This window comes from Notolepis coatsorum, assembly GCF_963971535.1.
Source record: "Notolepis coatsorum genome assembly, chromosome: 18".
Lineage (NCBI taxonomy): Eukaryota > Metazoa > Chordata > Actinopteri > Aulopiformes > Paralepididae > Notolepis > Notolepis coatsorum.
This window is the reverse complement of record NC_140182.1, coordinates 24,024,735-24,045,594: the sequence shown is the minus strand read 5'-3', so window position 1 is coordinate 24,045,594 and position 20,860 is coordinate 24,024,735. Positions and strand designations below refer to the sequence as shown.

The 20,860-nt window shown below is 45.0% G+C and overlaps 1 protein-coding gene across 1 annotated transcript in view; it reads left to right on the top strand.

Moving 5' to 3' along the window:
• Nucleotides 1-20,513, top strand: part of LOC311245275 (anoctamin-1-like) — a 167,448-nt gene extending 146,935 nt beyond the window's left edge. The window contains exons 18-22 of the mRNA XM_084335111.1: nucleotides 7,458-7,610; nucleotides 8,948-9,000; nucleotides 13,145-13,329; nucleotides 18,344-18,449; nucleotides 19,681-20,513. Of these exons, the coding sequence (XP_084191237.1) occupies nucleotides 7,458-7,610; nucleotides 8,948-9,000; nucleotides 13,145-13,329; nucleotides 18,344-18,449; nucleotides 19,681-19,935 (752 nt within the window). The 3' untranslated portion in view covers nucleotides 19,936-20,513. The remainder of the gene's footprint in view (nucleotides 1-7,457; nucleotides 7,611-8,947; nucleotides 9,001-13,144; nucleotides 13,330-18,343; nucleotides 18,450-19,680) is intronic.
• The last annotated feature ends 347 nt before the right edge of the window (nucleotides 20,514-20,860 follow it).

Sequence of the window (20,860 nt, the reverse complement as noted above, 5' to 3'; positions counted from 1 at the left end):
CTTGACCCCCGACCTCCTGAAGTCCACAATCATCTCTTTTGTTTTGCTGACGTTCAGGGAGAGGCAGTTCTCCTGACACCACTGTGACAGATTCTCTACCTCTTCCAGGTAGGCCCTCTCATCGTTGGCAGAGATCATTACAGACAAACCAGGACAACTTCCATACCATCAACATTACAGACAAACCAGGACAACTTCCATACCATCAACATTACAGACAAACCAGGACAACTTCCATACCATCAACATTACAGACAAACCAGGGCAACTTCCATACCATCAACATTACAGACAAACCAGGACAACTTCCATATCATCAACATTACAGACAAACCAGGGCAACTTCCATACCATCAGCATTACATACTAGAGACCAGGGCAACTTCCATACCATCAAAATTACAGATAAACCAGGGCAACTTCCATACCATCAACATTACACACTGGAGACCAGGGCAACTTCCATACCATCAACATTACAGACAAACCAGGGCAACTCCATACCATCAACATTACATACTAGAGACCAGGGAAACGTCCATACCATCAGCATTACAGACAAACCAGGACAAATTCCATACCATCAACATTACAGACAAACCAGGGCAACTTCCATGCCATCAACATTACAGACAAACCAGGACAACTTCCATGCCATCAACATTACAGACAAACCAGGACAACTTCCATACCATCAACATTACAGACAAACCAGGGCAACTTCCATGCCATCAACATTACAGACAAACCAGGACAACTTCCATGCCATCAACATTACAGACAAACCAGGGCAACTTCCATACCATCAACATTACAGACAAACCAGGGCAACTTCCATGCCATCAACATTACAGACTAGAGACCTGCCTGAAGAAGTCCACTATTATCCCTGTACCCAAAAAATCCAAGCCTGCTTGCCTCAACGACTACCGCCCTGTAGCTCTCACCTCCATAGCCATGAAGTGCTTTGAGAAGCTAGTAAAGGGCTACATCTGCTCCTCCCTCCCCATCAACATGGACCCCCTGCAATTTGCATACCGCCCCAACAGGTCCACGGAGGATGCCATAGCCCATGTGCTGCACACAGCAGCATCACACCTGGACAAGAGGCAGGGGAACTATGTGAGAATGCTATTCATCGACTACAGCTCGGCATTCAATACCATAGTCCCCTCCATACTCATAGCCAAGCTCAGGGACCTGGGCTTGAACTATGACCTCTGCCAGTGGGTCTTGGACTTCCTGACTGGCAGACCCCAGGTGGTGAGAGCAGGCAACTGCACCTCCTCATCCATCACCCTCAACATAGGGGCCCCCCAGGGCTGTGTTCTGAGTCCCCTCCTCTACTCCCTGTACACACACGACTGTGTGGCTCAGCGGAGTAGCAATACAATCATCAAATTTGCTGACGACACAGTGGTGGTGGGCCTGATCTCTGCCAACGACGAGAGGGCCTACCTGGAGGAGGTTAAGGTTCTAGCGGGATGGTGTCAAGAGAACTGCCTCTCCCTGAATGTCAGCAAAACAAAGGAGATGATTGTGGACTTTAGGAGGTCGGGGTCAGGGACTACAGCCCCCTCAGCATCGAGAGAGTGAACAGTTTTAAGTACCTCGGAGTCCACATATCCGAGGACTTGACATGGACCACACACATTGACAGTGTTGTGAAGAAGGCACGACAACGCCTCTACTTCCTCAGGCGCCTAAGGAAGTTCCAAGTCAGTCAGAAGATCCTTAAGAACTTCTACTCATGTACAATAGAGAGCATCTTGACCGGCAACATCACCTCCTGGTTTGGGAATAGCACTGCACAAGACCGAAGCAGACTACAAAGAGTGACACGTTCAGCCGAACGCACAATTGGAGGGGGGCTCCCCACCCTCCAGAACATTTACAACAAGCGTTGCAAGGGCAAGGCTAAGAGAATCATTAAAGACTCCAGTCACCCGAACAACTGCCTCTTTGAACTGCTGCGGTCAGGCAAGCGATACCGGAGTCTCAAGGCGAGCACAGAAAGACTCAGAAGAAGCTTCTATCCCTAGGCCATCAGGCTGCTAAACGAACAATGAACATTACACAACAACAACCACCAAACGCACATAGCACACACATCCACACGCACACACTCACTTTAAACAAACACACTGTAGCACCCACTCCACACACTTTATAGCACACACCCACTTTAAACAAACACACTGTAGCACCCACTCCCCACACTTTATATTTATTGATGAAGGATTGCACTACAACTTGTACACCTTACTGTAAATTGTACCTAAATTGTACCTCATCCCATTTCTGCTTTGCACTATATAGTACTGTACATTAGTACACTGCATAGTATTGTATATTATATGGTAACTCAGAACATTGTACATATGTCTATACCGAACACTGTGACCTCATTTTCTTCATTCTTCTTCTAAATTACATGCTATACTATGTTATTTGATACTATCTTGTCTAGCACAGTCTCTGGAGCGTAACAGTAAGAAGCATTTTGTATGAAAGTATTCTGTACTTCTGTATGACAACTATTAAAGAAACTTGAGGGCAACTTCCATACCATCAACATTACAGACAAACCAGGGCAACTTCCATACCATCAACATTACAGACAAACCAGGGCAACTTCCATACCATCAACATTACAGACAAACCAGGACAACTTCCATACCATCAACATTACACACAAACCAGGACAACTTCCATACCATCAACATTACAGACAAACCAGGGCAACTTCCATACCATCAACATTACAGACAAACCAGGGCAACTTCCATACCATCAACATTACAGACAAACCAGGACAACTTCCATACCATCAACATTACAGACAAACCAGGACAACTTCCATACCATCAACATTACAGACTAGAGATTCAAGATCAAGATTCAAGATTCAAGAGTTTTAATTGTCACGGCATACAGGTATACAATGAAATGCGGCTGGTCTTGCCCGCGACGATGTGCAATACAGTGGTACAACATATAATAGAATCCACTAAAATACAGTGGTACAACATATTAATAGAATCCAATAAAAGGACAAATTACCAGGGCAACTTCCATACCATCAACATTACATACTAGAGACCAGGGCAACTTCCTACCATCAACATTACATACTAGAGACCAGGGCAACTTCCATACCATCAGCATTACAGACTAGAGACAAGGGCAACTTCCATACCATCAACATTACAGACAAACCAGGACAACTTCCATACCATCAACAATACAGACAAACCAGGGCAACTTCCATACCATCAACATTACAGACTAGAGACCAGGGCAACTTCCATACCATCAACATTACAGACAAACCAGGGCAACTTCCATACCATCAACATTACATACTAGAGACCAGGGCAACTTCCATACCATCAACATTACAGACAAACCAGGGCAACTTACATACCATCAGCATTACATACTAGAGACCAGGGCAACTTCCATACCATCAACATTACAGACAAACCAGGGCAACTTCCATACCATCAACATTACACACTAGAGACCAGGGCAACTTCCATACCATCAACATTACAGACAAGGGGGCAGGTGGCGCACGGAGATTACGTTCGTCACCAACACCGGGAGACACTAGGATTCGCCTGTTCGAATCCAGCTCCCGGCGTTGCTATCAGCTTGGCTGGCCTCTCACACTGATACAATTGGCTGTATCAGGGGGTGGGAAAGCTGAAGGGTGGGTCCTGGGCGTTGTGGACAGCGACCCCTACAGTTCGGTCGGGGCGCCTGCTCAGCGAGGGTTGGAACTGAGGAGAGATAGTGTGGCCTCCCACACGCTACACTCTCCCCGGTGAGAACCTGCGTGGCCAGGTTGGCCTGCCCCAGGCTGCACATGCGTCGGAGGAAAGCATGTGACAGTCTCCGGTCTCCCGGACCAACAGTAGGGGAAAGTACGCAACAACCAAGAAGGGTGGGATGGGAGAAAAATCGGGAAAAAGGAGGGGAAGAAAGATAATAATAAAAAAAAAAAACATTACAGACAAACCAGGGCAACTTCCATACCATCAACATTACATACTAGAGACCAGGGCAACTTCCATACCATCAACATTACAGACAAACCAGGGCAACTTCCATACCATCAACATTACAGACAAACCAGGACAACTTCCATACCATCAACATTACAGACAAACCAGGACAACTTCCATACCATCAACATTACAGACAAACCAGGGCAATTTCCATACCATCAACATTACACACAAACCAGGACAACTTCCATACCATCAACATTACAGACAAACCAGGACAACTTCCATACCATCAACATTACAGACAAACCAGGGCAACTTCCATACCATCAGCATTACATACTAGATACCAGGGCAACTTCCATACCATCAACATTACAGACAAACCAGGGCAACTTCCATACCATCAACATTACATACTAGAGACCAGGGCAACTTCCATACCATCAACATTACAGACAAACCAGGGCAACTTCCATACCATCAACATTACAGACAAACCAGGGCAACTTCCATACCATCAACATTACACACTAGAGACCAGGGCAACTTCCATACCATCAACATTACAGACAAACCAGGGACAAATTCCATACCATCAACATTACAGACAAACCAGGACAACTTCCATACCATCAACATTACAGACAAACCAGGGCAATTTCCATACCATCAACATTACACACAAACCAGGACAACTTCCATACCATCAACATTACAGACAAACCAGGACAACTTCCATACCATCAACATTACAGACAAACCAGGGCAACTTCCATACCATCAGCATTACATACTAGATACCAGGGCAACTTCCATACCATCAACATTACAGACAAACCAGGGCAACTTCCATACCATCAACATTACATACTAGAGACCAGGGCAACTTCCATACCATCAACATTACAGACAAACCAGGGCAACTTCCATACCATCAGCATTACATACTAGAGACCAGGGCAACTTCCATACCATCAACATTACAGACAAACCAGGGCAACTTCCATACCATCAACATTACACACTAGAGACCAGGGCAACTTCCATACCATCAACATTACAGACAAACCAGGGCAACTTCCATACCATCAACATTACATACTAGAGACCAGAGCAACTTCCATACCATCAACATTACAGACAAACCAGGGCAACTTCCATACCATCAACATTACAGACAAACCAGGGCAACGTCCATACCATCAACATTACACACTAGAGACCAGGGCAACATCCATACCATCAACATTACAGACAAACCAGGACAACTTCCATACCATCAACATTACAGACAAACCAGGACAACTTCCATACCATCAACATTACAGACAAACCAGGGCAATTTCCATACCATCAACATTACACACAAACCAGGACAACTTCCATACCATCAACATTACAGACAAACCAGGACAACTTCCATACCATCAACATTACAGACAAACCAGGGCAACTTCCATACCATCAGCATTACATACTAGATACCAGGGCAACTTCCATACCATCAACATTACAGACAAACCAGGGCAACTTCCATACCATCAACATTACACACTAGAGACCAGGGCAACTTCCATACCATCAACATTACAGACAAACCAGGACAACTTCCATAACATCAACATTACAGACAAACCAGCACAACTTCCATACCATCAACATTACAGACAAACCAGGGCAACTTCCATACCATCAACATTACAGACAAACCAGGGCAACTTCCATACCATCAACATTACAGCTACAACATACTAGACATGTTACAGTAGGTACTCTTTGCCGTTTGCCATCAGGGTTTGAAGCCTTCATATTAACACGCCTAAACAAGCGGTGCAGAATTGCTTGATGATGTCACAATGGGAACACAAACAATAAATGAGCTTTAATTAATCGATAGAGTCCTTGCACAGAATGTTTAGAATGCCCATGTGTCCTCCATGTTGGAAGAAATGTGCTATGCTAGGTGCAAAACAACAGTTGCTTTGTGTTGATATATGAGAAATATATCAACAAAAATTTTTTAATTTTAAACGGTGGAACAATAATACCATGCTTTTCGAGTTTTACCTGATCTACAGCTGCACAGAAATCAGTCTGAACGTGGCAACAATAATTCCATGCAGCCATGTTGGGAGAAAGAGAACTACACTAACACTCCAGGCAGGGCCTCTATTAGCAGTGCTGCTTGGAGCCAGGAGAGGTGTTTACTCTTAGGACTGAGGTTTATGTTTAGGATTATTTAAGGATCCCCATTAGAAGCACTTAGTCTTCCTGTGGTCCTAGACATAGAAATACAATACAGTACAGTCAATATACACATACATACATACATACATACATACATACATACATACATACATACATACATACATACATACATACATACATACATACATACATACATACATACATACATACATACATAAACACACACATGCACGCACACACACACACACACACACACACACACACACACACACACACACACACACACACATAAAAGAAAAACAATTAACCTAAGCTGCTACACAAATGAGAAAAGTTAAAAGAAACAAGGTAATGACAGACTTGTCAGTACAATTAAACACAGAAAGAGTAAATACTAGTAACAACCCATCCAGCCTGCCAGTAACCACACAGGGAAGGAAATAATAAATAATAAAAACACAGGAAATCAGGTTTGACTCAGGCAGAAGCCTGGAGCTGCTCCGTGGTGTCAGCGCATGGAGACACGCCAGGCTCATAAAATGTCTGTTTGAGCTTTTACAAGGACCCAGATCACCATATTTCTGACTCCTTACACTTTTGGCAGGCTTACATATCTCTCTCTCTCTCTCTCTCTCTCTCTCTCTCTCTCTCTCTCTCTCTCTCTCTCTCTCTCTCTCTCTCTCTCTCTCTCTCCTCTCTCTCTCTCTCTCTCTCTCTCTCTCTCTCTCTCTCTCTCTCTCTCTCTCTCTCTTTCTGTGTCTCTCGGTGTCTCTCTCTCTCTATCTCCCTCCCTCGCTATCTCTCTCTCTCTCTTTCTGTGTCTCTCTGTGTCTCTCTCTCTCTATCTCCCTCCCTCTCTATCTCTCTCTCTTTCTGTGTCTCTGTGTCTCTCTCTCTCTCTCTCGCTCTATCTCTCTATCTCCCTCCCTCTCTCTCTCTGTCTCTGTCTCTCTCTCTCTTTCTGTGTCTCTCGGTGTCTCTCTCTCTCTGTATCTCTCTCTCTGTCTCTCTCTATCTGTCTTTCTCTCCCTCTCTCTCTGTCTCTCTCTGTCTCACTCTCTGTCTCTCTGTCTCTCTCTATCTATCTCTCTATCTGTCTCTCTCTGTCTTTGTCTCTCTCTGTCTCTCTCTCCCTGTCTCTCCCTCTCTCTCTCTTTCTCTCTGTCTCTCTCTCTCTTCCTGTCTCTCTCTCTGTCTCTCTCTCTTCCTGTCTCTCTCTCTCTCTCTCCTCAGTTATTCAGTTTGGTTTCGTGACTCTGTTCGTGGCTTCCTTCCCGCTGGCTCCGCTGTTTGCTCTGCTCAACAACATCATTGAGATCCGACTCGATGCCAAGAAGTTTGTGGCTGAACTGCGGCGACCGGTGGCTGCGAGAGCGAAGGACATCGGTAGGTCAAGGTTCAAGTTTCTTTATTAGTTGTCATACAGAAGTACAGAATACTTTTATACAAAATGCTTCTTTCTGTTACGCTCCAGAGACTGTGCTAGACAAAAATAGATAATTATAAAATAAGTATAGCAAGTATAAAATAGAAGTCAAGTACGTAGACACAAGTGTTCAGTATGTACATATATACAATGTTCAATGCAGAGTAGAAGTAACTGAGTTACCATACAATATACATTTTTTTTTCCGGTTTTTCTCCCATCCCACCCTTCCTGGTTGTTGCGCACTTTCCCCTACTGTTGGTCCGAGAGACCGGAGACTGTCACATGCTTTCCTCCGACGCATGTGCAGCCAGCCGGCAGGCCAGCCTGGCCGCGCAGATTCTCACTGGGAGAGTGTAACGTGTGGGAGGCCGCACTACCTCTCTCCAGATCCTACCCTTGCTGAGCAGGCGCCCCGACCGAACTGTAGGGGTCGCTGTCCACTACGCCCAGGACCCACCCGCCAGCTTTCCCACCCTCTAATACTGCCAATTGTATTAGTGTGAACGGCCAGCCAAGCTGGTGACAACGCCGGGAGCTGGATTCGAACACGCGAATCACCATACAATATACTATACAATATAATAATATACAATATACTATACAGTGCAAAGCAGAAATCGGCGCTTGAGACTTTGTTTATACTGCGGTGAAAGAAAGATGGCGTCATGATCAGATTTGCCGAATCCATATATAAATATTAACAAAAGTAAGCACAGTCTCGACGGAGCGCACAGAGAGGCAGCCGGTCGTAGCAGCGCCATCTTGTCTACCACATGATACTGGTCTGTATCGTAGGTCACATGACACTGGTCTGTATGGTAGGTCACATGACACTGGTCTGTATTGTAGGCCACATGACACTGGTATGTATGGTAAGTCAACACATGACACTGGTCTGTATGGTAGGTCACATGATACTGGTCTGTATGGTAGGTCACATGACACTGGTCTGTATGAACAGACAGTTCTGTGTGTGTGTGTGTGTGTGTGTGTGTGTGTGTGTGTGTGTGTGTGTGTGTGTGTGTGTGTGTGTGTGTGTGTGTGTGTGTGTGTGTGTGTGTGTGTGTGTGTGTGTGTGTGTGTGTGTGTGTGTGTGTGTGTGTGTGTGTGTGTGTGCGTGCGTGCGTGCGTGTGTATATGACCCACACTAAAATGTACTAAAATGAAACCAGAATAATAGACTGTGAATTGAAAGTTCTCAGTAAGTTGAGTGACAAGTGTGTGTGTGTGTGTGTGTGTGTGTGTGTGTGTGTGTGTGTGTGTGTGTGTGTGTGCGCGTGTGTGTGTGTTTCAGGTATATGGTACAACATACTACGAGGTGTGGCAAAAGTGGCTGTCATCATAAATGTAAGTAAACATTTGAAGTCAAGTGACTCAATAAAGCTTTCTATTCTATTCTACACACATAAACCACCACACACACACACACCCACACAACATAACAACATGTCTAATTCTCAGTGGCCTGGTTTACACTATAGCACCAAACAGGGTTAGCCTGGTTTACACTATAGCACCAAACAGGGTTAGCCTGGTTTACACTATAGCACCAAACAGGGTTAGCCTGGTTTACACTATAGCACCAAACAGGGTTAGCCTCGTTTACACTATAGCACCAAACAGGGTTAGCCTGGTTTACACTATAGCACCAAACAGGGTTAGCCTGGTTTACACTATAGTACCAAACAGGGTTAGCCTGGTTTACACTATAGCACCAAACAGGGTTAGCCTGGTTTACACTATAGCACCAAACAGGGTTAGCCTGGTTTACACTATAGCACCAAACAGGGTTAGCCTGGTTTACACTATAGTACCAAACAGGGTTAGCCTGGTTTACACTATAGCACCAAACAGGGTTAGTCTGGTTTACACTATAGCACCAAACAGGGTTAGTCTGGTTTATACTGTAGCACCAAACAGGGTTAGCCTGGTTTATACTGTAGCACCAAACAGGGTTAGCCTGGTTTACACTGTAGCACCAAACAGGGTTAGCCTGGTTTATACTGTAGCACCAAACAGGGTTAGCCTGGTTTTAAACCCAGGGCAGGGCCCCGTTCCATGTACGTGGTTCAACTAAGTCGATCAACATGTCCATTATCCAGCTTCAGTTAACCCGATGTTCAAAGCCGGGATTTTCCTGTTTCACAAAGGAGGATTCAGTCTCGTTAACTCAAGCCAGACTTGAGAGTCAGGCTCAAGTCAGGCTAGATGCGCGCTCCCGTTTTAGGTGGAAAGCCAGCACGTATCGATGGCAGAGACCCTGATTCTCAACGGCATTGATTGATTAATTGATTTAAGACTTTATTGACAGATTGCAATAGGCTCAATCGCCTCGCCGACAAGTTAAATGCGTTATCTATAGGCTAATTCTAAGTCCCTCATTACCTCAATCAATCAGATTATATTTCTTTAAACTTGCCTGCTGGATTGAATAATCAAATGAGATCTTGCTAGCGAAAATTATTAGTTAACTGTTATACAGAATTACGATACGGCTCTCTTACCCATTGATTGATGTATAGTCAATCTTTTACTTATCTTCTCTGCGGTGTAACGGGTTCTTCTTTTGACTTTCACACGGACGACCGGGGTTCAAGGCCCTAGTCTTTTCCTTCTTTTTGCAATATAGGAATAATTCAATTTGGTGCACGTTGAGAGCTATATAAAGAATGACATCCTCAATGCATGTAGATTTATAATATTTTAACTTAAAACCAGGCTACTTTGGCGTATAATCATTAATATTATATTCAAAAAAATCATATTGAAAACACGGGGATTTGAACCCCGGTCGCTGAATTGGCAGGCATGAGCACTACCGCTGGGCCACTGGGCCACTGGGCCAGATGGGATAAATTCATTGTTTATACATTAATGAACGAGAGACCCGTGTTTAGAATATCCGTTGTTTTGAATGAAGTTTATCTCTTTATCCTCATTCATTAATGTGACGTCAACGGCTCATTCAATTTCTCAAATCCGTCAAACAGCGCATCTCATCAGACATCTTAATCCCAGTTACAATTAAAATAACCACATCATGTGTACATCGCACGAGCGAGCGCCACCGTCGCCACGGTATATATAACGTGCATTATTTAGGACAAAGTGAATTTAATATCAGCATTTTGGGTCTATTTTACATTTCAAAAGCCCCCTCTGGAAGAATGGAGCACAAAAACGTAATTCAGAATGGTATAATGCAGATCGTAGACTGTGGGAATAGTTTCAGGAAACGGGCTGTCACTTCTTTGCGGGGGCGTGGCGATAGTTCAGGCTAACTTGAACTTGAACTCTGCTTTCGAGCAGGCTCAAACTTTTGGATATGTTGTCATGGTGATTTGGGAAATCCAGGTACATGAAATCGGAAAGTCGGGATAACCGAGTTAGCCGGATAACTTTATCCGGCTAACTCGGTTATCCCGGTACATGGAACGGGGCCCAGGTCACATAGGGCTGGGCGATAAAACAACAACGATAATTATCGCGATATATTTTTCCTCTGTATAAATATGAAACGTGGTCAATAATATATATATATATAAAAATATGTATTATTATTAATGCCAGTTATACACATTTTATTGTTATACAGTTCGTGTTCATGTTCTAACTCAGATTTGTGGTTTGGCAAGTAGACCTAGTTTGTCATGTTCTGACAATAAAGAATATTCTGAACCACAATTAACCTTCTGGTTTCTTCAGCTTTCATTCAGCAGCAAAAAATAGCCTTTAAACTTGACAGAAAGAATAATTTCATGTATATCGAGATAATTATCGATATAGAGTGATGTGAAAATGTTTATCGTGATAAAAAATTTTTTGCCATATCGCCCAGCCCTAAGGTCACATCATAATTACGCTGGTGTCCAGACTGACACCGCAGCCTACCGTCCACGACAGGTCTAACCAGGCCCTACAGGTCAAGGCTTTACAAGGCTCGTGTCACTCACTTCCTCCCGAAGCAGCTCGTCTGTCGTTCATCGTTACCCAGTCATCTCAGCTGAAGTTTAGCACTTTCACCCTCTGGCTCTAAACGTACCGAGTCGCTACAAAAAAACCTGAACCCTGCAGTCCAGCGAGACCTTACCGTGGATCTGCAGCATCACCTAACAGACACGCTTCGCCCTTTAAGCTGCGATTTATGGCCCCACTCTGCCGAGGTCACTTGTAAAAACCTGATTATTCTTTAAGAGCTTCTTTTCCTCCTCTGTGGGCTCTAGTCTGACCATACTTGGTCAAAGCTACGGTTTCATACCGGTAAATCCCCCCCACACTGCTTTTTTTTTTACAGTGATAATAAAAGGTCATCATACATAACATACATCAAATAGGCCTACATATAAAATACAATTCATCATCACAATATAGACATTTTTACAGAAATACACATATAAAACAGAATAAAGGTGAATTGCATACACACACAGTTAATTAATTTAGCTGTGGGGGCAGCTCTGGTGTTCTTTGAGAAGTTTTTAACAGTTTATTTTACTGTTCAAGCATGTTACAGGTCCGGATATGTGTAGGCATAGTGTTCCAGTACTGTGTGGCTCTAACAGAGAATGCAGATTGTCCAAAAGCACTCTCCCTGTATGGAACCACGCAGTCCCCTTTGGATGCGGGAGGGGGGGTTGAGGGGGGTTGAGGGGGATGATGCATTTAGGAATGTCTGCGGAATGCACTTGTATTGTGGGAGAGGAGGGCCTGACCTTATGCAATTGCTTGTCAATAGTGTTTATGCACGCTGAAGATATATGTTGGGATATATTACGATGTATGAGTGTGTGGGTGGGTGGGTGTGTGTGTGTGTGTGTGTGTGTGTGTGTGTGTGTGTGTGTGTGTGTGTGTGTGTGTGTGTGTGTGTGTGTGTGTGTGTGTGTGTGTGTGTGTGTGTGTGTGTGTGTGTGTGTGTGTGTGTGTGTGTGTGTGTGTGTGTGTGTGTGTGTGTGTGTGTGTGTGTGTGTGTGTGTGTGCGTGCGTGCGTGCGTGCGTGCGTTGGTGTGTGCACTCGTGTTGGTGAGTGTGTGTGTGTGGTTTTGTCTTTACTGGGCATTTATTTTAGTTGAGATGTTTTATAAAGAATATCAAAAGTCTCTGTCTCTCTCTTTCTCTCTCACTCCCACACTCCCTGTCTCTCTCCCTCCCTCTGTCTCTCTTTCTCTCTCACTCTCACTCACTCACTCTCTCTCTGTCTCTCTCCTTCTCTCTCTTTATGTCTCTGTCTCTCACTTTCACTCACTCACTCACTCTCTCTCTGTCTCTCTCTGTTTCTCTCTATCTCTCTCTGTCTCTCACTCTGTCTCTTTCTCTCTCTCTTTATGTCTCTCTATCTGTCTCTCTCTGTCTCTCTCTCTCTCTATCTCGCTCTCTGTCTCTCACTCTGTCTCTTTATGTCTCTCTCTCTTTATGTCTCTCTCTCTCTCCCCCCTCCCTCTCCCCCCCCCCCCCCCCCCCCCCCCTCTCCCCCCCCCCCTCTCTCTCCCCCCAGGCCTTTGTGATCTCCTTCACGTCAGACTTCATCCCCAGGCTGGTGTATCAGTACATGTACAGTCCAGACGGCTCCATGCACGGCTTCGTCAACAACACGCTGTCCTACTTCAACGTCAGCCACTTCCAGGACGGCAAGGAGCCCATGGACCCCGGCCTGCTGGGCTACCAGGTCAACACCTGCAGGTACCTAACCCTAACCCCGGCCTGCTGGGCTACCAGCCTGCAGGTAACCCTAACCCGTCCAGAGCACTTCATCTGACAAACATCAGCATTATCCTTCATTATCTGTGACAATAGACCAGGTGAACGTCTGCAGGTGGGTCTCAGTCCAGAGCACTTCATTTGACAAACATCATCATTATCCGTGAAATATCATCTGTGATATAGTGTAGATGTAACCCACCCTGGATTTTAACCCACGTTCCCTTGTGTGGCAAGCCAAACATATATGGGGCAAAGGGGGATTTCCACCCCTGACCAAGATTTTAGTCTTACTAGGCTTCAGGTTAAGGGAGATATTAGTCTTACTAGGCTTCAGGTTAAGGGAGATATTAGTCTTACTAGGCTTCAGGTTAAGGGATATATTAGTCTTACTAGGCTTCAGACCAAGAGAGATATTAGGCTTACTAGGCTTCAGGCCAAGAGAGATATTAGGCTTACTAGGCTTCAGGTTAAGGGAGATATTAGTCTTTCTTCAGGTTAAGGGAGATATTAGTCTTACTAGGCTTCAGGTTAAGGGATATATTAGTCTCACTAGGCTTCAGGTTAAGGGATATATTAGTCTCACTAGGCTTCAGGTTAAGGGATATATTAGTCTCACTAGGCTTCAGGTTAAGGGATATATTAGTCTTACTAGGCTTCAGGTTAAGGGATATATTAGTCTCACAGGCTTCAGGTTAAGGGAGATATTAGTCTCACTAACGGAACATAAGCCATTATCGTCCACTCAGAACCAACCTATCCAAATTCTGCCACGCCCCCTTTTGCATGGCATTCTGGGGCTTTACTCACAGCCCAGTCGGATTTTGACGTCGAAAGGTAGGTGATGTGAAATAATACTTATTTTAGAGTATATATATCAAATTCCACGAGTATTCATCTATATTTAGTCATCTAAAGACTATTAGATATGAACGTATGTTACCAGTAAGAAGTGGGAATCTCTAGAATGTGTTTTGGGCGACGGGGGTCTAACGTTATGTACACTATCTTTCTGTTGTCAGTAGATGGCAGCATTGGTTTAAAAGGTGAAAATGGTATGTCAAAACAAAATGACTACAAGTCCCAAGACCTTTGTCACCTTAGTTCACAGGTCAGCACCGGATTAAAGGTGAGGAAAACGCTATCTGAACACGGGAGCGTTAAACTATTAATGCAACCTCAGTACAGTGACCGAGAATGGTCACCTAATTATCTTAACAAAAGTGCATCATTAGCATTATGTTTGTTGTCTAAAGGGAAACATAATGGTACAATTTAAGATTTTAAATGTTATCCGCATATAAAGGACAAATAAAACATTGTTAATTTGTAAGAAACCTCAATGAAAACGGCGCAGGGTAAGTTATATTCGCTATTGTTATGAAAATGTGATAGAATCCTATAAAAATGTGGACGCATTTGGTCACCGTGACGGTTAGGCTACACAGAGGTATGTGACAGTATGATGGACACACTTGACACAGCAACAACAGGACACAGTGCACAACTGCAACAGACACATAATGTACGTCTGAATCTTTGGACCAAAATACACAGCCGAGCAGGTGTTGGGTGTTTTCTTGCAGGGTCAGAAATACACTATAGTGTTCTTTCACACGTCGACTCTGGACAATCCCCAGAGAACCAGGTGCATCATTGCCAGGAGGTGCCCTTCCGTGTACATGTAGCACACAGCATGCAGTTCTGCTGGGCAGATGTGTTCTCACATGTGATTGGTTTAAGCGAGGGGTGGCATCTAGGTAGAGAGAGGACATGATGGTGGCATCTATAGAGAGGGGACATGATGGTGGCATCTATAGAGAGAGGACATGATGGTGGCATCTAGGTAGAGAGAGGACATGATGGTGGCATCTAGGTAGAGAGAGGACATGATGGTGGCATCTATAGAGAGAGGACATGATGGTGGCATCTAGGTAGAGAGAGGGCATGATGGTGGCATCTATAGAGAGAGGACATGATGGTGGCATCTATAGAGAGAGGACATGATGGTGGCATCTATAGAGAGAGAGGACATGATGGTGGCATCTATAGAGAGAGGACATGATGGTGGCATCTATAGAGAGAGGACATGATGGTGGCATCTATAGAGAGAGGGCATGATGGTGGCATCTATAGAGAGAGAGGACATGATGGTGGCATCTAGGTAGAGAGAGGACATGATGGTGGCATCTATAGAGAGAGGGCATGATGGTGGCATCTAGGTAGAGAGAGGACATGATGGTGGCGTCTATAGAGAGAGGACATGATGGTGGCATCTAGGTAGAGAGAGGGCATGATGGTGGCATCTAGGTAGAGAGAGGACATGATGGTGGCATCTATAGAGAGAGGGCATGATGGTGGCATCTAGGTAGAGAGAGGACATGATGGTGGCATCTATAGAGAGAGGACATGATGGTGGCATCTATAGAGAGAGGACATGATGGTGGCATCTATAGAGAGAGGACATGATGGTGGCATCTATAGAGAGAGAGGACATGATGGTGGCATCTATAGAGAGAGGACATGATGGTCGCATCTATAGAGAGAGGACATGATGGTGGCATCTATAGAGAGAGGACATGATGGTGGCATCTAGGTAGAGAGAGGACATGATGGTGGCATCTATAGAGAGAGGACATGATGGTGGCATCTATAGAGAGAGGACATGATGGTGGCATCTATAGAGAGAGAGGACATGATGGTGGCATCTATAGAGAGAGGACATGATGGTGGCATCTATAGAGAGAGGACATGATGGTGGCATCTAGGTAGAGAGAGGACATGATGGTGGCATCTATAGAGAGAGGACATGATGGTGGCATCTATAGAGAGAGGACATGATGGTGGCATCTATAGAGAGAGGGCATGATGGTGGCATCTAGGTAGAGAGAGGACATGATGGTGGCATCTATAGAGAGAGGACATGATGGTGGCATCTATAGAGAGAGGACATGATGGTGGCATCTAGGTAGAGAGAGGACATGATGGTGGCATCTAGGTAGAGAGAGGACATGATGGTGGCATCTATAGAGAGAGGACATGATGGTGGCATCTAGGTAGAGAGAGGACATGATGGTGGCATCTATAGAGAGAGGGCATGATGGTGGCATCTATAGAGAGAGGACATGATGGTGGCATCTATAGAGAGAGGACATGATGGTGGCATCTAGGTAGAGAGAGGGCATGATGGTGGCATCTATAGAGAGAGGACATGATGGTGGCATCTATAGAGAGAGGACATGATGGTGGCATCTAGGTAGAGAGAGGGCATGATGGTGGCATCTATAGAGAGAGGACATGATGGTGGCATCTAGGTAGAGAGAGGACATGATGGTGGCATCTAGGTAGAGAGAAGACATGATGGTGGCATCTATAGAGAGAGGACATGATGGTGGCATCTAGGTAGAGAGAGGGCATGATGGTGGCATCTAGGTAGAGAGAGGACATGATGGTGGCATCTATAGAGAGAGGACATGATGGTGGCATCTAGGTAGAGAGAGGACATGATGGTGGCATCTAGGTAGAGAGAGGACATGATGGTGGCATCTAGGTAGAGAGAGGACATGACGCAGAAAGGGAACTCCTCTACCTGTAAAAGATCATCATTTAATCACTTAACTGGCAACGGCCCGGCCCCGGGCCCTCTTGAGGACGATTTGCCCACCGGCGAGACGCGCCACTTTGCGAGCATCTAGCGGCTCGGCTTTGCATTTTTTTTAATACAATATATATAGGATTAAAGCCCTATTTGTTGCCTGTCGATTGCCACCTCAGGCGACATAATCCGAGTTCTCGAGTTACATGCCGATATGTGAGGCATGCGCCATTATAAAGGTTTGAAATGAAACAGTGTTCTGTACGGAGTGAACTAAGTGACAGACGGTGTTCTGTACAGTGCAAAAACTGGATTTTACCAGTGAAACTGTATATATATTTTTCTTGTATTTTCCTCCCATCCCAATTTAGTCGTTATGCCAATTCCCCCCTCCCCTTCCTGGTCGTTGCGCGCATTTTCCCCCTACTTGCCGGTCTAGGGAGCCCTGAAGTCTATCACATGCTTCCTCCGATACATAGGAGACAGCCAGCAGCCTCTTTTCACCTGGCAGCGAGGACTCTCATTGGGTGAATGTAACGCGTGGGAGGGCACACTACCTCACCCAGATCCCTTCCTCGCTGTGCAGGCGCCCCGACCGACCTGTAGGAGTCGCTGTTTACAACGACCAGATTACCACCCACCGGCTTCCCTCCCGCTGACACTGCCAATTGTGTCAGTATGACGACCGACCAAGCCGGAGGCACCGCTGACAGCTGGATTCGATAACTGTATATAAATTGTTTAAAATCCATGCATGTCCCCTTCCCTCCCCTAAATGTACATTTTCTGTACTGAGAACGTTACACCCCTGTTAAACATAATACAGATTTTTATAAAAATAAATATATATAATTTTTTCTCATTTGCACTTACAAATGAAACAATACATTTAATGAAGTGATTTAAAAGAATAATGATGTGCAGGAGAGACTTACAAGCGACCCCCCCCCCCAAGAAACACAGTAGTTTAATACTATATCATACTTAAACTCCGATTCATACATCTGTACACATATCAACTCGCATACACACATGTATACTCATGCAGACATATAACACAGATGCACAACTATGACATAATAACAAACAGTATCAGTGATAGTGATATGATAACAGCATTGGTTGATTCATATATTAATGATACTTCAGTTAGAATTATGCGTTTGGGTTTAAATTAAGGCTTTCTTTCTTTGAACCTTCTTTTAAATACAGAGTTTCAGTTCCATTTTTATACTGTTCCACAACACTTTGATATACAGAATTTGGCAACAGAGGGGATGTGTAAATGATTCCTCCTTCTTGTGGAATATGAATGAAAATGAGAGTTAAGGTCAAAGCGACTTTGAAAGAAACTGGGTATTACTGGTATTATACTAAATGTGTTTTCTTTACGTGCTGCAGATACAAAGACTACAGGGACCCTCCATGGTCGGCCACTCCGTACGAGATCTCTAAAGAGTTCTGGGCGGTCCTGGCCGTACGCCTGGCCTTCGTCATCGTCTTTCAGGTGAGGAGAAGGGGATTTTCCCTATTGTTAGGTTTTAGTGAGTTTTTCCTTACCTTCGCGTGGGGTATGTCTGGGAGTGCTTGCATTCTATTATTTATTTGCATTTATTTTAAATTTGTTGGACCTTATGGTGTTCTTGTTTTGTTCTTGACTTATTGTTATGTTTCTTCTTGACTTGTTTAAAGAAGACGTGTCCGGCCCATGGGGACATTAACGTGTGTTGTCGGGCCTTATAAATAAATTTGATTTGATTTGATTTTATTGGCTGGATTAGCTGCTCGTCTCAGGTGAGGAGAGGGGGATTGGCTGGATTAGCTGCTAGTCTCAGGTGAGGAGAGGGGGATTGGCTGGATCAGCTGCTTGTCTCAGGTGAGGAGAGGGGGATTGGCTGGATCAGCTGCTAGTCTCAGGTGAGGAGAGGGGGATTGGCTGGATCAGCTGCTCGTCTCAGGTGAGGAGAGGGGGATTGGCTGGATCAGCTGCTAGTCTCAGGTGAGGAGAGGGGGATTGGTTGGATTAGCTGCTAGTCCCGCCTACTTTGGAATTATTTTGTGATTCAGGCACATCTGGTCCTGCTACCCTGATTGGTGCTTTTTCTGGTTGGAATTCCAACCGGGCCAATCAGCGTCTGTTACTAGGTTGCAGTCTGCTTAAACAGGTCAGTGGGAGTATCAGGCAAGGAGAAAGACTGAGATTGTGAGATTAAATGGTACTTTTGTCTTGTATTCAGACTTATAAATTACTTATTAATATGACCTAAAATTATCATGTAATTAGAAAAACACATTGAAACATTGAAAGCAGATTCAAAAGAACATGCCAACGTAAGAAGAAATGCGCTTACCGTCTTCTCTAGAGTCAGACAAGAAGATACCACTTTCCTCTCTGTGCGTTCAGTAGAAAGCTATCCGGCTGCAAGCTATCTTAGCTTAGCACAAATGAATGTAAGCTAGTTTAAAACTCCGGGAGAGGTGTTTTTGGCCAACAGGCTAGCTGGTCCATATCCACTTCCATTAATTTGTGTTGTACTAGGCTAGCTTGCAGCCGGATAGCTTTCTACTGAACGCACAGAGAGGAAATTGGTATCTATCTTCTCGTCTGACTCTGGAGACGGTAAGTTCATTTCCCATAGCGTTGACGTGTTCCTTTAACGCTTGTCTAGAAACGACTTGGTCAATGAACGAAACAAGTCCTGAAACAGGTCTCTCCCCCTCCCCCCCTCCCCCGACAGAACGTGGTGATGCTGATGAGTGACATCGTGGACTGGTTAATCCCTGACATCCCTAAAGACATCAGCCTCCAGATCCACAAGGAGAAGATTCTGATGGTGGAGCTCTTCATGAAGGAGGAGCAGGCCAAGCTGCACATTCTGGAGAGCATGACCCCTACTGGAGGCAAGGAGAAGTGCAGCAGTAACAACCACAGCCCCGTGTCGCGGCATCGCTCGGTCCCCGTACCACTGAAGAACAACGCCAACAACTTCTGATCATAACAGTAATAATAATAATAATGGTAGATTATAGTGGGTCGCTAGCTAGCAAGCTAACTGCCGTTACACTGGTAAGCTAGCATAGCCAAGGCTAAATAACTAGCTTGCTAGCTAGCTGAAGCTAACCTGCGTTGAGCCTGCCAGCTAGCTAGCTCAGGCCTAGCCAAGGTCTTTGTGTCTTTATTCTTGTCCAGACATTCCAACGAATGGGAGAGCAGCTCCTCGATGATGTGTTAGGAGATGAACCAATGGGAGAGCAGCTTCTGGTGGCTCACTTAATGAGAGAAGCTCTGAGAGAGAAACTGACTGTCTAAGTTAACAACGCCTTTTTCTGTCACCATAAACGTCTCACTAAGCGACCAGCTAACCAGAGCCATAGAGAGAAAGAGTCTGGCCATTTCCAGTGGCAGCTATCCTCACTCCACAACCGTGCTCCCATGCCATAGCTAAGCAACTGGTGATTTTCATGCCAACTGATATTTTGAATGTTAGAAAATGCACCATGGTAATATTTTGTAGGGCATTGAAACATATCTTAGTTTTAAAAGGTGAGTCACATGGTACCCATAGTACAACCTGGCCAAACTCTCTCTGTCCACGGCTCTGGGCTGAGGTGGAGAGACGGAGGAGGAGAGAGGAGGAGGAGAGAGGAGGAGGAGGAGGAGAGACGTAGGAGGAGAGACGTAGGAGGAGAGAGGAGGAGGAGAGAGAGGAGGAGAGACGAGGAGGAGAGAGGAGGAGGAGAGGAGAGAGGAGGAGAGAGGAGGAGGAGAGATGAGGAGGAGAGGAGGAGGAGAGATGAGGAGAGAGGAGGAGGAGAGAGGAGAGAGGAGGAGGAGAGATGAGGAGAGAGGAGGAGAGACGTAGGAGGAGAGAGGAGGAGAGACGTAGGAGGAGAGAGGAGGAGAAGAGAGGAGGAGGA